Source organism: Doryrhamphus excisus, chromosome 13, assembly GCF_030265055.1.
Source record: "Doryrhamphus excisus isolate RoL2022-K1 chromosome 13, RoL_Dexc_1.0, whole genome shotgun sequence".
In the NCBI taxonomy this organism is placed as follows: Eukaryota; Metazoa; Chordata; class Actinopteri; order Syngnathiformes; family Syngnathidae; genus Doryrhamphus; species Doryrhamphus excisus.
The window spans coordinates 10,770,354-10,790,227 of record NC_080478.1 but is presented as its reverse complement, the minus strand read 5'-3'; the positions used below and the strand labels follow the sequence as shown (position 1 = coordinate 10,790,227).

The window sequence follows — 19,874 nt, the reverse complement described above, 5'->3', positions numbered from 1 at the left end:
GGGGGAGGGGATCCTGACAGTACCCCCCCCTCAACGGGCGCCACCTGGCGACCCACCAGGTCTGTCCGGATAGGAGCGATGGAAGTCACGGACAAGGCCAGGGTCTGAAATAGCAGAGCGGGGTACCCAGCAACGCTCTTCTGGGCCGTAACCCTCCCAATCCACCAGGTACTGGTACCCTCTCCCTCTCCGACGAACGTCCAGGATACGTCGGACGTTGAGGTCTGGGTGGTCATCAATGACACGAACAGGAGGAGGAGGTTCCGAAGGAGGAGACAGAGGACTGGTGGTAACAGGACGGATCTGGGAGACATGAAATACTGGGTGTACCCGTAGGGTGGGTGGTAACCTGAGCCTCACCGCTGAAGGATTGACAATCTTCTCAATGGCAAATGGACCCAGAAACCGGGGAGAGAGTTTGCGAGCATCAGTCTTGATGGGAATGTTTTTGGAAGAGAGCCAAACATTTTGCCCAGGAGAGTATTGTGGAGCTGGGATCCGCCGTCTGTCCGCCAGCCTCTTATTTTCTTCCGATGATCTCTGCATGGCCGTGCAAGCTTCTTTCCAGACCCGCTTGGCACGTTCAAGATGGGCCTGCACTGACGGCACACAACTTTCAGACTCCTGGGCAGGGAACAGAGGTGGCTGATAGCCTAGTGCGGCCTCAAATGGAGACATACCCAGTGCAGAACTGGTCATAGAATTGTGTGCGTACTCAATCCAAATTAGGTGGGTAGCCCAGTTGGAAGAATTGTTCTCAGTAACACATCTAAGGGTTGATTCTAGATCCTGGTTGAGCCTCTCGCATTGCCCATTTGACTGGGGATGGTACCCTGACGTGAGGCTGGATGTAGCTCCGAGCTCTTTACAGAACTCCTTCCACACACGGGATATGAATTGGGGTCCTCGATCGGAGACAATGTCGGTGGGTATGCCATGAAGTCTGAAAACATGATCCACCAGGAGTTTCGCAGTTTCCAAGGCTGAGGGGAACTTCTCCAAGGACAGGAAATGTGCGCACCTGGAAAAGCGATCTACAATGGTCATGATGATGGTTTTGCCATTTGAGGGTGGAAGTCCACAGACAAAATCTACTGCAATATGCGACCAGGGGCGTCCAGGATGGGGTAGTGGTTGTAGTAACCCAGAGGGTGGTCGGTGGACAGATTTGTTTCTGGCGCACACTCCACAGGCTGACACAAAGCTCCTGACATCTTTGTCCAAGGTAGGCCACCAGAACTGTCTCTTGATAAAGGAGCTTGTACGATTTATTCCCGGGTGGCAGGCAATGCGGGACTCATGGGCCCACTTCAACACTTGGGTACGGACAGCATCTGGAACAAATAGTCGGTTTGCAGGTCCTGTTCCAGGATCTGGCTCGTCAATTTGGGCCTGCCTGACCACAGATTCGATCTCCCACTCGATGGCCCCGATTATCTGTGAAGACGGTAGAATGGTGTGTTCTGACCTCTCATCGGTGGTGCCCCCAAACTGACGAGAAAGGGCATCTGGTTTGATATTTCTGGAGCCTGGTCTGTAGGTAAGCTGGAACTGGAATCGAGAAAAAAACAAGGCCCATCTTGCTTGGCGGGAGTTCAACCTCTTAGCTGACTGGATGTAAGAGAGATTCTTGTGATCTGTCCATACCAGAAATGGTTGGTCCGTTCCCTCCAGCAGGTGTCGCCACTCTTCCAGGGCCAGTTTGACTGCCAGCAACTCCTTGTCGCCCACATCATAATTCCTCTCTGCTGGGGAAAGGCGTTTGGAAAAAAAAGCACATGGGTGCAATTTTTGATCCTCAGCCCTTTGGGACAACACTGCTCCGACCCCCGTGTCCGAGGCATCCACCTCAACAATGTACTGCTTGGAAGGGTCAGGTTGGATCAGGATGGGGGCGGTGGTAAACAACCGCTTAAGTTCCTGGAACGCTTCTTCTGCTTGATGGTTCCAACAGAACCGAGTCTTAGTTGATGTTAGCGCAGATAGGGGCGCCGCGACACGGCTGAAATTGCGAATGAATCTGCGATAAAAGTTGGCAAACCCCAGAAAACGTTGTAACTCCTTTCTGGTCTGAGGTGTGGGCCACTCAGTTACTGCCTTTATCTTTTCCAAGTCTGCCCCGACACTGCCTTTTCCCAAAATGTAGCCCAGGAATGACACGGATTCAGTGTGGAAAAGACACTTCTCTGCTTTGACAAACAGTCGGTTCTCCAGTAAGCGCTGGAGGACCTGGCGAACATGGGAGATATGCTCGTCAAGGTTCTTCGAGTAAATCAAAATGTCATCAAGGTAAACAAACACAAATCTTCCTAGGAAGTCCCTCAATACATCATTTATCAGAGCTTGGAAAACGGCTGGGGCGTTGGACAGGCCAAACGGCATAACCAGATATTCGAAATGCCCCAAGGGGGTGTTGAAAGCTGTCTTCCACTCGTCTCCGGCTTTTATGCGCACTAGATGGTAAGCATTGCGCAAGTCTAATTTGGTAAAGACTTCAGCTCCTTGTAAGGCATCAAAGGCAGATGTGAGCAGGGGCAGGGGGTACTTATTCTTGACTGTGATGTTGTTTAGGCCTCTGTAGTCTATGCAGGGTCTCAGAGTGCCATCTTTCTTGCCTACAAAGAAAAATCCAGCTCCCACTGGGGAAGAGGAGGGTTGAATTATCCCTGCAGCTAGGGATTCCCTTATGTACGTCTCCATAGCCTCACGTTCAGGACGTGAGATGTTATACAACTTTCCCACAGGGAGAGGGGCCCCCGGAAGGAGATCAATACAACAGTCATAGGGCCTATGTGGAGGAAGGGAAAGTGCCCTACTCTTGCTGAAAACTTCTCTTAATTCCATGTAATCTGGCGGGACCTGGGACAGATCTGGCGGTGCCTCGGGACTGGGGGTGTCCTTTGGGGAAGGAGGTACAGCTGACTTCAGACAATGAGAGAGGCACAAGTTGCTCCAGCTGAGTACCTCCCCTCCAGTCCAGTTGATTTGGGGGTTGTGCTGACTGAGCCACGGAAATCCCAGGATCACAGGATCCTCCGGAGTTTTCCATACAAAAAAGGATATTTCTTCCTGATGATTTCCAGAGAGCATGAGAGTAATATTTTCAGTCTGGTGGGTGACAGTCGCCAGACGGCGACCATCCAGAGCCTTCGCCACAAAGCTAGCCTCTAGAGCTTTGAGTGGAACTCCAAGATCAGTTGCCAGATCGGCATCAATGAAATTGCCTTCTGCTCCAGAGTCCACCAGGGCTGACACGTGGAGGGACATATTACCAAACAGGAGTTGGGCAACCAGTGTCAGGCGTTTAATGGGGACCTTCCTTGAGCTTGCTTCCTTTGTTAAGGTTCTCACCTTCACATCTGGGTGTGAGGGTTCACGTTTAGGACAGTCTCGTCGAAAATGATTGGGACTGGAACAGTACAAACACTCCCCAGCCCGTAGTCTGCGGCTCCGTTCTTCAGGAGTTAGTCTTGCTCGTCCCAGCTGCATAGGCTCCTCTTGTGTGTGTTGTTGCAAGCTTGGCCTAAAGTTGGCAGGTTGACGGGTCTCTGGAGCGGCCATAAACTGTGCTCCAGGACTGAAGGAAGGTCGTGATGGAGGTCGTGACGCTCGTCTTCTGTTCCGTTCCCGGAGTCGATTGTCAATGCGAATGCTCATAGCAACAAGTGTCTTGAGGTCGTCGGGTTCATCTCTGGCTGCTAATTCATCCTGTAGGGTTTCGGTTAGCCCATTGATGTATGCCTGTCGGAGGGCCCTTTCATTCCATCCAGACTCTGCTGCTAATGTCCAAAAATCTACTGAGTAATCTGCCACGCTTCTGGATCCTTGGCGAAGAGTTAGAAGTCGGCCCTCCGTAGTGCCCAAAGATTCGGGATGGTGGAACACAGCCTTCATCGCTTGGGATAGCTCATCAAAAGAGTTTGGCGTACCTTGGGACAAGAACAAGGCCTCTGCCCATGCCAATGCTCGCTCCCGTAACAAGCCCAAAACATAGTTGACCTTGCTTTGCTCATCAAAAAAGGTAGTGGGTCTCTGTTGAAACACAAGCTGGCATTGCATCAAAAATCCTTTACACTTATGGAACTCACCCCCAAACGGTTCTGGCTGGGTGGCACTCGATTCCCTTGATGCACTTGATTCCCCTGATACTGACTGCTCAGGGGCTGATATGTCCACACACTTGTTCGGCATAGAGCTGGTCTTGGTCTCGGTGAACCTGTGAGTCAAGTCCCTGAGTTGAACAAGAATGGCTTTGTTGGTCTCGGTTAGACCTTGAAGAATCTCTGAATGGTGTCCCAGGAGCACATTATGAGCGCCCAATACTTCTCGGGCGTCCGCGGAGTCCATGTTGTGTGACCAGATTGTTCTGTCAAGTTTTTCTGTCGGCGTTGTGGATGAACTCCAAATTGCAGACGCCTTGTATGGTTAAAGAAGACAGTTTATTGAAGGGTAAGAAGGGGAAAGTCCACAGAGGCTTGACCAGGACGGCAGGGCAACGAGCATGGCAGCAGGCCGAAGATGTATCCCACTGCGAAGATGCAAAAATATGATCAAAAACAGGAATCTCTATCATACATGAAAACCTAAGCGAACAAGTGTTACCACTCGAAGGTTGTCAACAATCTGGTGAAGTCTCTCGCTCTCCGTGGGCTTTTAAGACCTGCCGTCAAGGATGATGCGACAAAGCTTCCAAGGCATCAAGGATGATGCCTACCAAAGGGTGCTGTCATAAAGAAACAAAAGGTAGGGAAGGGGAAGGGGTCTGGAAGGGGGAGGGGATCCTGACAGTGGATAATGTAACCACATGCTTCTCCATGCACATACACTCATATGTATGTGTCTGGTATTCACCATATGTAACCATGTGCTTGTCCATTCACACACACGTCATGTGTCATGTTTGTCCATTCACATACGTACTACTTAAAAAACATTCCATCCAATGCACCCAGGGAAGATTGCTCCCCCAAACTTGCCCACTTTTACATTTGTTACCTGTGAACTTCAAGCACTCGATGCACTTGGAGGGCACCTGGCCTGTGTGTGTTTTATGATCCATTCAAGATGGGAACTAGTAAGATACCCCCCACCCCCAAAACAATGGGTTAGTCCTTTGGATGTCTTTCCCTCTTCTTTCCATGCACACTACTGCAGTCCTTCATCGACTTATTGTTCCTTGCATCCACAATGCCGCTAACACAATGTGGCATTTCTCCTTGCCTTTGGGGGCTTTGGGATGACGTCAAGATGCTCTGTCACCCCCACCACCTCCACCGGTTCAAAGGCCTGACTGGTAGCTGCTGGCACGGCTTTAGTAAGTGTGTATGGCGATGTATTACAGGAAGGGAATGAAATGTCTGTCTTCTGATAGTCCTAGTTTGATCACTGCCCATATTTGGTCATACATCGGTTGAAAAGGTCCTGCTTCACATGGATGATGGAGAGAATGCTTTCATAATGCTGTTATTTCCTCTTTTTTTGGTCACAGATGACAAAGCAGGAGATGTTACACAAAAAAGGAACAGTGTGATTTCCCGCAAACGCGGCATCACACTTTCTTGTTGTGAGACACTATGGCATAATTGTCACTTTGAGGCCTCTACTGTATAAGGCAGGGTTTCCTGATGGATTTTTTTTTGAAGCTGTGGTGGTGAGCTTCATGGGAGGGCAGACTGCTCCTGCTGGGTCGTGCCGCAGCTGTGTCAGCAATTTAGTTCTTATGACAAGTGGCAGCACAGTGGTCGAGTGGTTAGCATGTTGGCCACTCAGTCAGGAGATCTGGGTTGGAATCCCTGCTTGGGCATCTCTGTGTGGAGTTTGCATGTTCTCCCCGTGCATGCGTGGGTTTTCTCTGGGTACTCCGGTTTCCTCCCACATTCCAAAAACATGTTAAGGTTAATTGGCGACTCCAAATTGTCCATAGGTATGAATGTCACCGTGAATGGTTGTTTGTCTATATGTGCTCTGTGATTGGCTGGTGACCAGTCCGGGGTGTACCCCGCCTCTCGCACAAAGTCAGCTGGGATAGGCTCCAGCATACGCCTGTGACCCTAGTGAGGAAAGCACTTAAACTGAGAGCCTCTTTTAGTCAAACACTTCTACTGTATATGACTACACTGGTCTACAAGCAAAATTCAAAAGTAGTGACATTTTTATTGGTTTAGGTCACTCATAAAGAAAAAGTTAAGTGCAGATTGGCTATGGCAAATCTATGCAAAATACGGCAAAAACTGTAGTTCATCAGAATGTACAGTGTGTCTACAAGCAACCAGTTCTTCAGTTGTTAGTTGGTGAAATCTGACTTGGAAGTGGACAAAATGCATGCATGAACGGTAGCAGAAATTGACTTTTGCATCAGAGTTTCTTGGAAACTACAAGGCAGATCATTATAAGCAGCTGGTGGCAAACCTCCTGAAGTCCTACAAAGCCCTTGGCTGCAATATGTCACTGAAGATACACTTTTTGCATTCCCATCTAGATTTCTTTCCATTGAACTGTGGAGAAGTAAGTGATGAGCACGGGGCACGATTCCACCAGGACACTGCAGCTATGGAGGAAAGATATCAGGGAAAGTTGAATCCATCTATGCTTGCTGACTACTGTTGGAATGTGGTCAGGAATGACCCTGCTGCTGAGTATCAGAGATGATCCAAAAAGCGTAGTTCAGATACTAAATAACGGGAAATTTGTTGTTCTAAGTGATACTTTAGCTTGTTTTTCATAATATATTCAATCACCTGATGTCTTAAGATATTTCTTGTTTATTCTTGAGAGATAAAGAAATGCAACTTACATATAAATATTATTTTTAAGCAAAAATGCAGAAATCAATTGTATAAACAGATGCGATTTTGAAGCTTACTTACTCATTGTAGGAACAAAAAAACAAAAATCCAAAGTTTGCCATCAATATACGTAACAAAAGTTAGCTGAGCAAGTTTGAAAAAGATGCTTTTCTTCATTTTTCTCATGCTGCTGTGTCTGTCCTGAAGTGTTCTGTAGCCACAAACCCCTGATCTAAGGAAAACTAGCCTGAACACTGGTGATTCCCTTTAAAAAATGTCAGTCTAAACCTTTTTATCAGCATTATCTCTCGACACAAACATTACTTTCCATGCCAAAAAGTGTATTATTTACAAGCTGACTGTTTCCTCCCCCCTCCTGCAGGTATTCCCTCCATTTCCTGGTGCAAAGTGGTTTGTCGTACAGCGTGATCGTCTTCGCCGGCCTGGAGCACATGCACAAGTAAGAGAGTGTATGCTAACAACACAACAACGACAGCTCAGTGAGACGAGTGAGATCGACCGTCTGCAATTTGTTTGTCTGGCTTTCTTTAAAGCGCACAAGCGAGGGTCACGATGACAATGATGCTGCCCTTAGGCTTACATCTGCGATCATGGCTCATTGGGATACACACACGCACATGCAAACACACACACACACACACACTTTGATGTTAATTTCACCACAATTCAAGGTTACAAGTACAGGTGTAAACAGAAGATGTTTCCCCCCCGTGGGCTGAACACTGAAAATAGATACTAACAAAACATTTTTTTCACCAAAGCAGCTGTTCACGCAAAAAGAGGCCCCAGTCTGACTCTGACCTAAAACAAAGAACAGCATCAGGCTGAATAAATTAACATACAGTTTACATGCAGGCTTTCATATTCTAATAAGATACTGTATATCATAGCATAGGTAAGTACCATATTATACTACTTTTCAACAATTAAAAAAAATAAACTATTGGAAGTGTGTTTTCCAAAAAATGAAGTCTGTTTAAAAGTGCTTTTAATAAGCTCTCTACAGGGAACACACTGTTAGCTTTAATGCTGTGTTTGTCCACGAATGTCTTTGACAGAGTGTGTGGCTCCAGGGAGCCATTGTGCATTTTATCCACTTTTTTTTCCCTTGTTACTTGGTCTCTCATGCTATCACGATAAAAAAAATCCATTAATTAATTAATAATTGGCTTATTATTATTATAAGTTTTGGCTGCTTACTCTTTCCTTCTTTCCTACCTTGTTTTTATGCTTTTTCCACAATTCTGACCTATAAATGTAGTTACAATGTAGTATTCTCTTGTTAAACGATGCCAAAGTTTCAGACAATGAGGTTTGCACATTTGGAAATGAGCCCTGAAAGAAGTTAAATAGGTGCAGATTCTGCAAAATCTAAAAAGTCTTCAGTGCGGGTTATTGTGTGTAGCTGCTCTATACGAGACCACAACTCAAAGGATTGAAAAATTAGCATAATGGATCCCCTTTAAGTTTAGAAGTAAATTAGGTGGCTAATTAGTTATTCAGTAGCATGCTATGTTTGAAGCGGAGGCCGTCTCTTGTGTCCCTGCAGTGATCCCGTAGCCTGAGCATAAGCGTTGGGCAATGTATTGCAAACACAGAATAATAGGAGTGTAAAGGTGACTGTAGGGTTGCTATTTCATTTCTACAGGGCTCTAATAATGGTAAAGATTTATTTTTATTTTTTTCTATGCTGTAACTACAAAAATATTCCAAAGGCATTATGAGGAAGAAGGTTTTTCCTTTGTGATGAATGGTTGTTTGTCTATATGTGCCCTGTGATTGGAAAACTCACTCCAGTATACCCACGACCCTGGTGAGGATAAGCGGTATAAAAAATGGATGGATGGATGCTAAAACCATAAACTGGAGCAAACTAATGTAATTTGAACAATTGTTCTGGCTATTGTATATGCTAGTTGGCATGTTTGATTGTGCCATTCCAGCTAAGTCAACCCACCTTCCCTACAATACAAGGTCAAAGTGCAGCTCGGGGACAGAATCGCAGAGGCAGGATGCACTGACATGCCAGTGTTTGCTCAGGGCGTTCAACCCTTCGCCTTAGCGAGGAGGTATTATTGCAATGGACTGAAGCGTTGTTGATTACATTTTTTAATGCAAATGCATAAAAACGTTGCCATTGACTGAGAATATGGCGGTTATTGCGAGTGTGCCGCTCAAGATAGTGAGATTGATAACGCTTCTCCGGCGATGTGTACTTTTACTGTGATCATCAAATACCTCACATAGCTCACATTCTCAATGTACCCCGAGTACAGTTTGAAAAATATGCTTTTAGATAAGATTGAGCAAGACTAGCAGTTAAAAGGAAAGATCTTTATTTGTCACATGTCCATTGTACAGCAAAATGTATCCCTGCATTTAACCAAGTGGTTCTCAGTGTTTTTTGTCATGCCCCCTGGATTCTGTTGGTAGGTCAGGTCTGTTGGTGGTGGGTGAAATGTCTTGCCCAAGGACACAACAGCAGTGAGTGGGATGTAGGATGTGGTTGCGAGCATGTTATGCCACTTTGTTCTTGGAAAAAAAGCTAGAACCGGCGATAGATGATGAACTGAGACGTGGTGCCATCTCAATCAGATTCTCTTCATCTCCACCTGTCAGATTGTCTTCCGCACCCTAAAGACTAGAATCTCTGCATACTTCTACCTTTGTTATCATTTCCCACTTTGCACAACTTTTACATAGTCTTACTCCTTTTTGCACAGAACCTCAGTCCCTCGGCCATTAGGGAAAGTCCACATGGGAGTGCAGTGTGACAGCTTTTTACAGCTGCTAAAAGCTTCTTCTTTTGGTGCTGTGAGAATGGCTTTGAATTGAATGAACCCGGCGAAGGAAGGCTGATCGAGACTGAGAAATGCTTTGTTTCGAGTGCGAGGACTCGTGTTTCACAGCATTGCCACAGTCTCCCTGCCACTCCCCTTTCGCTCAGTGACAGTTCACCTGTTGAACATATCCAGCAGAATGTTCTAGATGCCGGTAGTCGCCAAATGTGGCACACAGCGCTGCCTGCTGGCTCATGAAAACCAAGGATAAGACGTGCAGATAATGCAAACACATCTTGGTGATGAAGAAGAACAATTTTGAAAACATTATGTGTACGTTTGGCGTGATAAAAAAAACTAACAAGACTAAAAGATAAAAATAAATATATTTATTTTACATTACATGTTATTGACAATATTTGCTGCTGAAGATTAAACTAAAACAATATGATTTCTACACACTGCTGTTGAAATATGTAGTTAATATTCACAATAAAATAACCAGATTACAATTCGGTGGACAAATGAATAAATGCATAAAAATCTTAATAATTTACATATTAAATATATTTCACTGCTCAAAAAAATAAAGGGAATACTAAAATAACACATCCTAGATCTGAATGACGGAAATAAATACTTTGTTCTTTCCATAGTTGAATGAGCTGACAACAGAAATCACACAAACAATTTCAACAAAAATGAAATGTATTAGATTTATGAGAGCAACACTCAAAATTAAAGTGTAGAAACACACTACAAGTTCATTCAACGAATGTCCTTAAAACAGTAGCGTGTGTGGCCTCCATGTTTGATTTCACAAAAGTGTGATTGACTTGGAGTTACATTGTGTTGTTTAAGTGTTCCCTATATTTTTAAAGCAGTATATATTGTATTCTAAATACTGTATATATTTGTGCTTTTACAAACTAATGCCCCCAAATTTCATCATGATTTAAAGAAATGCTCTTGGAACACTATTTGAAAATATAGTAAAGTACTATAAATTCATTCATTCATTCATTCATTTTCTACCGCTTTTTCCTCACGAGGGTCGCGGGGGTGCTGGAGCCTATCCCAGCTGTCTTCGGGCAAGAGGCGGGGTACACCCTGGACTGGTCGCCAGCCAATCACAGGGCACATACAGACAAACAACCATTCACACTCACATTCATACCTATGGACAATTTGGAGTGGCCAATTAACCTAGCATGTTTTTGGAATGTGGGAGGAAACCGGAGTACCCGGAGAAAACCCACGCATGCACTGGGAGAACATGCAAACTCCACACAGAGATTACTATAAACTCATTTAATTTAATCATTTTTGGGCATACTGTAGTATCCAGTACTACTGTAGTAAAGTTATATGACCATGAGTACATTATTTCCTGGTGTTCCTTGTAATGGTACTTACATTTATCCCACTTTTCTGGGCCACAGTGGTAACAGTGTCATTATTTTTTTCAAATTTGATTACATTTAGATTTGTTTAAATATATAAATAGAAAAAATATATAATACATTTAACAAATATTTACAAATAAACACATATAATATCATATAAATAAATAAAATTCTAAAAATTAAATTGATGAAAAACAGTGACCCTTGGCCATGTTTTTCCCTTGAAGGGAAGTAATGGTGACATCAACAGCTGAGGCCTTCTTCCTCCAGACACCCCCACTTCAGCTGCTCAGACACGCTAGATTATTCTACCACATTTCACTGCTCAGGAAATCTCTCGACCTCCTCAGTGAGGCCAATGATGTGGCAGTGCAGATATCAAGTCGAAAAAGTCTCCTTTTTGTGTAGCAAGCTGTTAAACCTGAAATCATATGATTTTCCTGTGGAAGCTGTGAAGCAGACAGTGTGAATTACTGCATCACAGCTGCAAGCAGAGCAGATGGATATTTCCTCTGGAGCCCTTCATGCCTTTGAGCGGGGCACAAGCTAGTTTTTGCTTCCAGGCATTTACTAGCATGTATGTACACAACCTGTATGTGAGGCCTACCAGTGCTCAAATGCACATTTAGTACTTAATTTGTCTCACTTTTGAGTGTGTGTTTACATCTGTCCATTGCTGTCACGCAGTGAGAAGTGGGTTTGCTTTAGTCACAGGTTCTTCTGATGCCTTGAGTTGAAATGAAACATCCCCTTCCCCTTCCCACAGGGGTGTGAATTACACAAATACACATCAGATGAAGATAATGGCAGGATCCCTGTTGGTGCTTCTGCAAACAGAACTGCACACACACAGCTTGTATCCATAGAAGAAGAAGGATCAGTAATATCAATCGTCATTGGATGACGCTTCCTGAATCAAAAGGACGTGTTGTGTCTTTTCTCCCTTTGTGCTTTGCCTCTGGCCGATGTGTTGTGCTCCTTCTGAGACCAATACAATCCTTGTATTGTTTGCAGCTAGGGATGCTAGGTCGCTAGGACTTGGACTCTGCAGAGTTGACCCACGGACTCTTCCCAGTTGTTCCGCCTTTGCGCTTCCCCTCAAAGGTTTTGTTTGTCCTCTGTCACCGTTTGGCTAACAGTGACTTATTATTGGATGTTTTTCTGCCTCTTTGTCTAGTTCTTGACCATTTCCATAGTGATGTCATGTTGTGGAGGCCATTGTCTTTTTGTACTGCTATGCTGTTTTGACTTGAATGTAAGAAATGTAATGTAGTCAGGGTCTAAAGATTTATACATTTCAATTGTTGGCACAGAACAAGCAATCAGAGCTTTTCTTCCTGTCACTCACACACCAGTGACCTGTCGAGTGACAGACACCCACTGGGAAAACATCTTTCAAAGGCTGAACAACAGAGGAAGAGTTACAAAGCAAATTTCAAGATAATGGTGATCAATGAAGTAGAGTTATCGACCACTTTGAGCAGCTAAGAAATATGAATCATGACATATGGTGAATGACATATGATTTTACTGATATTAATAACAAGACTTTTGGAAAAAAGTGTCACATCAGGAACTGCAGGACGTTATTACTCAACAAAATTGACTCACAGTGTCGTATAATAAATAACGCTATAACCATCAGGTGGATAACACATATACAGGGCATCTATGACTCCTGGTGGAGGATAATAAACAACTATTTGTCCCTTGCGGTTCTAACTTTTTTTCCTCATTCTATCACGATTTTTCAAAAATGAATTAATAAGTGGTCACTATTTTGTGGTAGACTATGGCCTATTATGGTGAGTATACATAAGTATTGGGTGTCTAGGCACTAGGCGTCATTAATGTTGATGAGACATTATATTACTTTACCTTCACACTGCATGTAGTCAGCCATGCCTTATCCGACATAACTAAGTTCTCCTCTCATTCTGTGTGGAAGTGGTAAGTTTCACACAGTTCTTCTTCCTGTATCCGTCTTCCCCATTTCGTGTGAAACAATTTCGTAAGTTTAGGATAATTAAATTGGAGAGGCTAACTAGTTAGCTGGGTAGCTTGTTATGCTAGAGGTGGACGTCTCGTATTTCTCTGCAGTGATCCCGTAGCCTGCACAATGTGGCGTAAACAAAGAATAATAGGAGGTGTTATTTCATGTGTTTCCCCTAGTTTATTTTTATCAGTCTCTGAGCATACACACAAATACAAATAATGTTAAAAAAATTATTTACAAAGTCATAAATAGGTTTTCTATGCTCTAACTACAACTATATTCAGTTTATTAATATTGAATATCATGAATATTGAGGGACATCTGTACTTTGTGGTGGCTTTGCGGTGCCGCAAGACATGCTGGGAGCCGGCATCACTGGGATTGCTTTCGTCTTCCCTGCATACCTTGCGGCACTTGTTTTGTAAGTTGCTACAGTTGCATGTTTAGAGTTAACCTGGTTGTTAAAAAAAAGAAAAAACAAAACAAAACTGGTTGTTGTGAATTATTCCCTATAATAGTAGTCGGTGCACTGTGTGTGTTTACGTACCTATTACATGTGCTGTCATTTTCGTGTTCACACAGTGATTGTAGTTCTGTCTATTGACCCGCCCCCCATTCATTTTATGGTGTGACAATTTCACTGCTAGTTTAGTATTGGTTGGGTTTCAAAATGGCCACTATGTACATAATAATATATAATGCCAATTTAAATGTAACTGATACTAAACGTTAATCTTTTCATTTTCTCTCTGTCCAGATACTGCTTCATCGTGACGCTTGGCTACTTGATAGTATGTCAGGTCACACGCGTCTACGTGTTCGATTACGGCATGTACTCTGCAGATTTTACTGGGTAAGTGTGCTTGTGACGACGCTGCGCAACAACAAGTGATTTATAAAGGGTATGCAGAGTATTTATTCAACTGTGTGCCGGCTCAACACACACACGTCACATTGCCCGACGCCCTCTGCAGACGCTCGTCCATAGCGACGCGCTTTCGGTTCCCTCTCCTCCACATATTTTTGTGACAATTCAAGCAGACTGCCTGCACTCTTTGCAGGGTGTGGGTGGGTAGTTGCTAGGCAACCTAATCCAAACCAATACCGCCTGTTGGAGAGCAGAAATTTCACTCTTTCATCTCCTCTTGTCGTCTGGTCTCTCTTTTTTTTCTTAACCTAACTGCCTTTAGTCTTCTTTTATGTATAAGATTAGAACAGTAGAACCCATCTCCCAAATTACAAACACAGGAAACAATGGAAATCAAAATCATTCGTTCCAGTTGCCGTAATCAAACATTAACCTTTCACATCAACAGTCACATACTGTTACAAGCTACATACATACAAGCTTGTCCCCAAAGGAGTCAGAGCTTTTCTTCCTGTCACACACACACCAGTGAGCTGGAGCGATGCATCCATGGCAGAGAAGTGTCTCAAAGGTTATTATGTGATAATATAATGAATTTTAAAAACTCATTTTGTAGTTTTTCTTGCTCTCAAAATGTTTTTTTGCCAATATGAATATTGTATGAAAAAGCGAGGTCGTCTTATATTTAGCTCAGAGTTCATTCTTTTCTGCTCACATGATTATGCATTGCAGTTTGAACTCTGAAGTTTAGCTTGACTTTAGAGCCACACTCGTGCTACACTTTGCTTCCTCTTTTTGGCCATCCTCCTCATTGCCCTATCAGGAGAACATGCCATTATAAATCTCATATGGTCACTGTTATTGGATTGGATAATGCATTCATTGTTTTCAGGATGCGATCATAAATCTATATGGCTCCAACAAATGAGGGCTGTCATTACAAGAGGATTCCTCAAATTATGACATCTTCAATTATATTTAATAAATCCAGCCACTAAGCAGCTTTTGTCTTCTTCTCTCCATCAGGCCCATGATGGTGATAACACAGAAGATTACCAGCCTCGCATTTGAGATACATGACGGTAAGACAGACTCGGCATGTGTTTTATCAAGTAGAAAACTTTGGTCAATTTCTGCAGAGTTTAACAAGCGGATCACACGGTCACATACCAAAACCCAGGACTAGTGAACCATGCACAAAGAGTATAAACACTGTTATGTAACAAAGTGATGACCTACTGTTCTCTCTCTCACTGGCTCTCTGTTAAACATTTAAATGGCTGACTTAAAACACAGGAGAACACATGGTGTTGAAGCATCCGTTCCATTCGGAGGCAAACAAGGTCGCGCCACATTAAACATGAAGTCATAGGGCCACCAGCCGACTAGCATATGACAGACACAGTTGGATTTTTAAAGCCATTGGTTTCACTGAGGATGATGACTCACTTGCTGCATTTGGAGCACATTCTGCATTTAAAACTATCATCAACACACTCTTTCAGTGTTCATGTCTGCTCAGCTCAATAACATTGGAAACAATTTAAAACTACTAGAACAGACTTTTTCTTGATTACATTAACCCTCAGTGACAAATATTTGCACGTGACTCACAATTGAAAATATTTAACGTGGTGTTGTCAGGGAAGTGCAACCACAATTGGTTTAGGATTACTAACATGACTGAACAAAGCTCACACCATTGTTTCTATGACCTTACCTGACAAAGATCCGTCCATCCGAGCGTATTCTTTTGTCCAACCACATTGTTAGGTAGGATTTGTGCAGACGGGGGGTTGGAGTGAGACAGAACAAGTAAATTACTCTTAGGGTTAATGAAGCAAATATATGCAAATAAATTGAACACTCAAGGGCATTTACAAAGTTTCTGCACCAAAATTAGTTTTTTTTATTCTTATGACACCAGTTTTTTGGCATCTTTCTACTTCTTCATTTTTCATCTTCTTCATGCGCATATTAGCTTTAAACAAGCATTAATGCCCCCTGCTGCATGCACCCTGAATTACAGGTTGGATCTTTGACATGAACCACAGAGCTGCCTTGTTTTAATGTTTAAAGGTGTTTTTTTAATGTTAAAAGGCGAAACCTCCATCATTTGGTGGCAGTCTTACTAACTTGTTACTTTTTTCGCCTCTTTCTTTTCCTTACTTTTTTTCTGTTTTTCTGCTATTAACTGTTTTTCCTCTCTTTTTCTTGAGTTTTTCTTTTTCAAAATGTATTTGTTTGCCATTCTTGTCTATGTCTTGACATTGCATTCATCTAGTTTTTGCTTTTGTTTTTGTCATTGTTTTTGTCATTGTTATTGTTATTATTGTTATCTTTTCCATTTTTCACCTTTATTTTAAACTGACAAACTAAATGACAACTAGTAATAATAATTTACTTACTATTACATTATTTATTTTTAAAAGCAATCATCAAATGCAAAGTGGATTATTAGTTCTTTTTAAAAAATGTTTAACTTACTTTCAATCCAAAAAACAAAGTGACAGTGTACCAGATTTATTTTTATTACTATATAACTGTTATTTTACTTTTAAACACCAAATAAATTATATACCTAAACATAAATAAAATATAAATTTTAAATATAAATATACCTAAATAAGGGCGGCACGGTGGTCTAGTGGTTAGTGCGCAGACCTCACAGCTAGGAGACCAGGGTTCAATTCCACCCTCGGCCATCTCTGTGTGGAGTTTGCATGTTCTCCCCGTGCGTGCGTGGGTTTTCTCCGGGTACTCCGGTTTCCTCCCACATTCCAAAAACATGCTAGGTTAATTGGCGACTCCAAATTGTCCATAGGTATGAATGTGAGTGTGAATGGTTGTTTGTCTATATGTGCCCTGTGATTGGCTGGCGACCAGTCCAGGGTGTACCCCGCCTCTCGCCCAAAGACAGCTGGGATAGGCTCCAGCACCCCCTGCGACCCTCGTGACGAAAAGCGGTAGAAAATGAATGAATGAATACCTAAATAATTACTTTCAGCATTGTCTGCATTATATATGTATATGTATATGTATATGTATATGTATATGTATATATATATATATATATATATATATATATATATATATATATATATATATATATATATATATATATATATATATATATATATATATATATATATATATATATATATATATATATATATACACACACCCAAACACTATATATAATTAAAAACACAAAAATGTACATTACAAGTGATAATAGTAAGCACAACACAGGGGAAGCAAAACAACTGTAGTGACTGCTGCATCTTGTGGGTTACTGCACCACCTTGCCCCTAATGCAGAACGACCACTGGTTTGTCCTCATAAATAAATACAAAGAAACAAATACTATGTGTGTGTGAGTTTATCATGAATGTATTTATGTATTTTTTCTATTCCTAGGTATGACCAAGCGAGATGCACAGCTGACTCCAGGTCAGAAATACCTTGCTATCAGGTATGTGACTCAGCTTTTATTTATTGATTTATTTTTTAAATCAATTTTGTGCATAATGATGTTAATATAACCAAAGCGGAGTGAATGTCTTCCAGCAAGCTTCCAGGCCTTAGTTTTGGGGTTCAGCTGTGTATTCAGAGGGTGTTTGGTATTCACGAAACCACACGTTACTCTTGTACAACGTGCAACTGGCAGGGTTCTCCCTCCCCAAACTAATAAGAGAGAGGCTGCAGAGGTTCAGCAAGAATGTAAGAAGTAGGTCAGGGAATTAATATGTGACATCTTAACAGAGCACAGATTAGAGTCACAACGGAGAGTGGGAGTGACATCTTGACATGTAAGAACAGGATGCCGGGATAGATTTAAAACCTAAAGGTCAGGTACTTGCTCTATATGGAAAAAATTAGACACATTCCGCTCTCTTTGTCAATTCATCCAGAAGCACATTGATGTTGGACCTGAGTGAGGACCTGATGTCTTACAGTTCATCCCACATGTGTTTGATAGGGTTGCGGAAGTTCTTCCACACAAAACTCATCTAAGCACCCCAAATTGTGCCGACAGCTTTGGAAGCATTCACTTATCCATTCCAGCCTCATAGAAAATACCATGCAATGAAGCACACTCTTACTAATAAGTCAATATAGTAATAAGAACATCAATATAGTAATGTCATCCTTGCATCTTACCCTGCAGGCGCATGCCGAGCCTTCTGGAGTACCTCAGCTACAACTGCAACTTCATGGGAATTCTGGCGGGGCCCACCTGCTCCTACAACGACTACATGGCTTTCATCGAAGGCACATGCTACCAGCCGCGGCACCAGGCGAACGCCAACGGCAAAGAGAACGGGAAACACAAACAGAGTGAACCCTCGCCAAAGGTGTGAGCGCTAACTTGTCAAGTGCAGAAATGGTGGAAAAAGTACATACTATATAGTACTGACCGTGTTATCAGGTTTTGGCATACAGACTGCATTGAATTGTTAAGTTATTTATATATGTATGTATATATATATATATAATGTAATTGTTATATATACACATCACTATTTCATAATCACAGTTTCAAAGTTTCGAGGTGCTCAAAGTAGTTGATATCATTAGATAACACAATTGAATTCAATATGGCAATAAACAGAATTACACATAGCTGCTCAATAGTTATATACATAACCTGAGTATGACAATATGTCAAAATAGCTACTCTGCATTTGTTGTACCACGCAGAGTTAGCATTTGCGATCCAACATTACAACTACAAAAGAAATGAAAATGGTGCACAGCAATGGGAACATTTCCCAGTTAATCATGAAATAGTAGTTCACAAAACGGAAGTGTAGATAACAGTTTTATAGTATACTTCAGAATGCAAAGCCGTTAAACAGTTCCCTTTTATCTACACAACTAGCTGCCACCAGTGAATGGATATGGAGCTATTTTTGTTGCCAAACAAATGTACCTTCAGTTCACGTATCTATTGCATTTTTGTTGATGTAACTCCGTTTTTCTTACTAGTCAGTAAAGTTCCTGTTATATAGACAATCTTTGACAAACAGTCCTGCGCTGTTAAATGAAGAATCTATATTTATGGGCTGCAAAATCCGCCCTGGATGTACAAGTCCAGACCCTGGTCCTCATTTCTGAAAATGTTGCTTGAGTAGCCCTGGTATATATTGTGCATGTTTACCAAAGATTATTTAATTCTCATTCACATTATTATTTCCATAATTAGAACAGTCATTATGTATTTGGTTCATACATACTGCATTCATTATTCAAACTACATCCCAAGTGTTGTTTGTGTTTATCTCTCAGGACAATGGAAATGTGTTGTTTTGTACTTTTTTATGGAAATAATTTTTTTCCCTCCTGTCTTTGCCATTTAGGATGACGTCATTTCCAAGTTGTGTACATGTGCCATCTCGCTGGCCATCTATTTGTCACTGTGCAAGCTTATCCCAGTGGAGCGGTCCATAGACGACGACTTCATTACCAACACACCCTTTTACATACAAGTTGCCTACCTTTACCTGGCCATGTTGGCTCTCAGACCCAAATACTACTTCGTCTGGACATTAGGTGAGTTTGATTTCTGATGGACTCCACATGACGTTAGGACACGAATGCAGAAGCATAGTGACTTCCATGTGAATTCCATAAAGTGCTCACTGCACGAGGCAATGCGGTCTTCAAAATGATGGCGTTAGAGCTCTCCCTGGTGATGAAATTGCAAACTGCATCTTCTGATTCACCACAAGCCCCTTAAATCCAATAAAGCAGTGGTTCCCAAACTTTTCCCAGTTGCGTACCCCTTCAGAATTTTACTTGAAGCCATGTACAACCTCCTCCTTCAACAACATTGGCTAATTCATTGCATAGTAAGTCATTCTAATTCAAAAATGTGTATTTTGCATGGTCAAATTTAGACAAAAGTTTTACGTGAGCACTGATAAAAGGATAAGTATTTGTCCTACATATACACGGGGCGTGTTGGAGCGAGAAGGCGGGCGAGAGGCCAATCGTACAGCACACATAGACAAA

At 42.3% G+C, this 19,874-nt stretch overlaps 1 protein-coding gene across 4 annotated transcripts in view; it reads left to right on the top strand.

Annotated features, from left to right (window-relative positions):
* mboat2a (membrane bound O-acyltransferase domain containing 2a) overlaps nt 1-19,874 on the top strand; it is a 41,492-nt gene that overhangs the window by 16,577 nt on the left and 5,041 nt on the right. For 2 of the 4 annotated variants that reach the window (XM_058090401.1, XM_058090402.1), the window contains 7 exons: nt 6,479-7,061; nt 7,168-7,245; nt 13,746-13,841; nt 14,883-14,938; nt 17,277-17,331; nt 18,028-18,214; nt 19,220-19,412. In XM_058090401.1, the coding sequence (XP_057946384.1) occupies nt 7,060-7,061; nt 7,168-7,245; nt 13,746-13,841; nt 14,883-14,938; nt 17,277-17,331; nt 18,028-18,214; nt 19,220-19,412 (667 nt within the window). In that variant the 5' untranslated portion in view covers nt 6,479-7,059. The remainder of the gene's footprint in view (nt 1-6,478; nt 7,062-7,167; nt 7,246-13,745; nt 13,842-14,882; nt 14,939-17,276; nt 17,332-18,027; nt 18,215-19,219; nt 19,413-19,874) is intronic. The other 2 variants (XM_058090400.1, XM_058090399.1) reach the window with 1 other exon arrangement.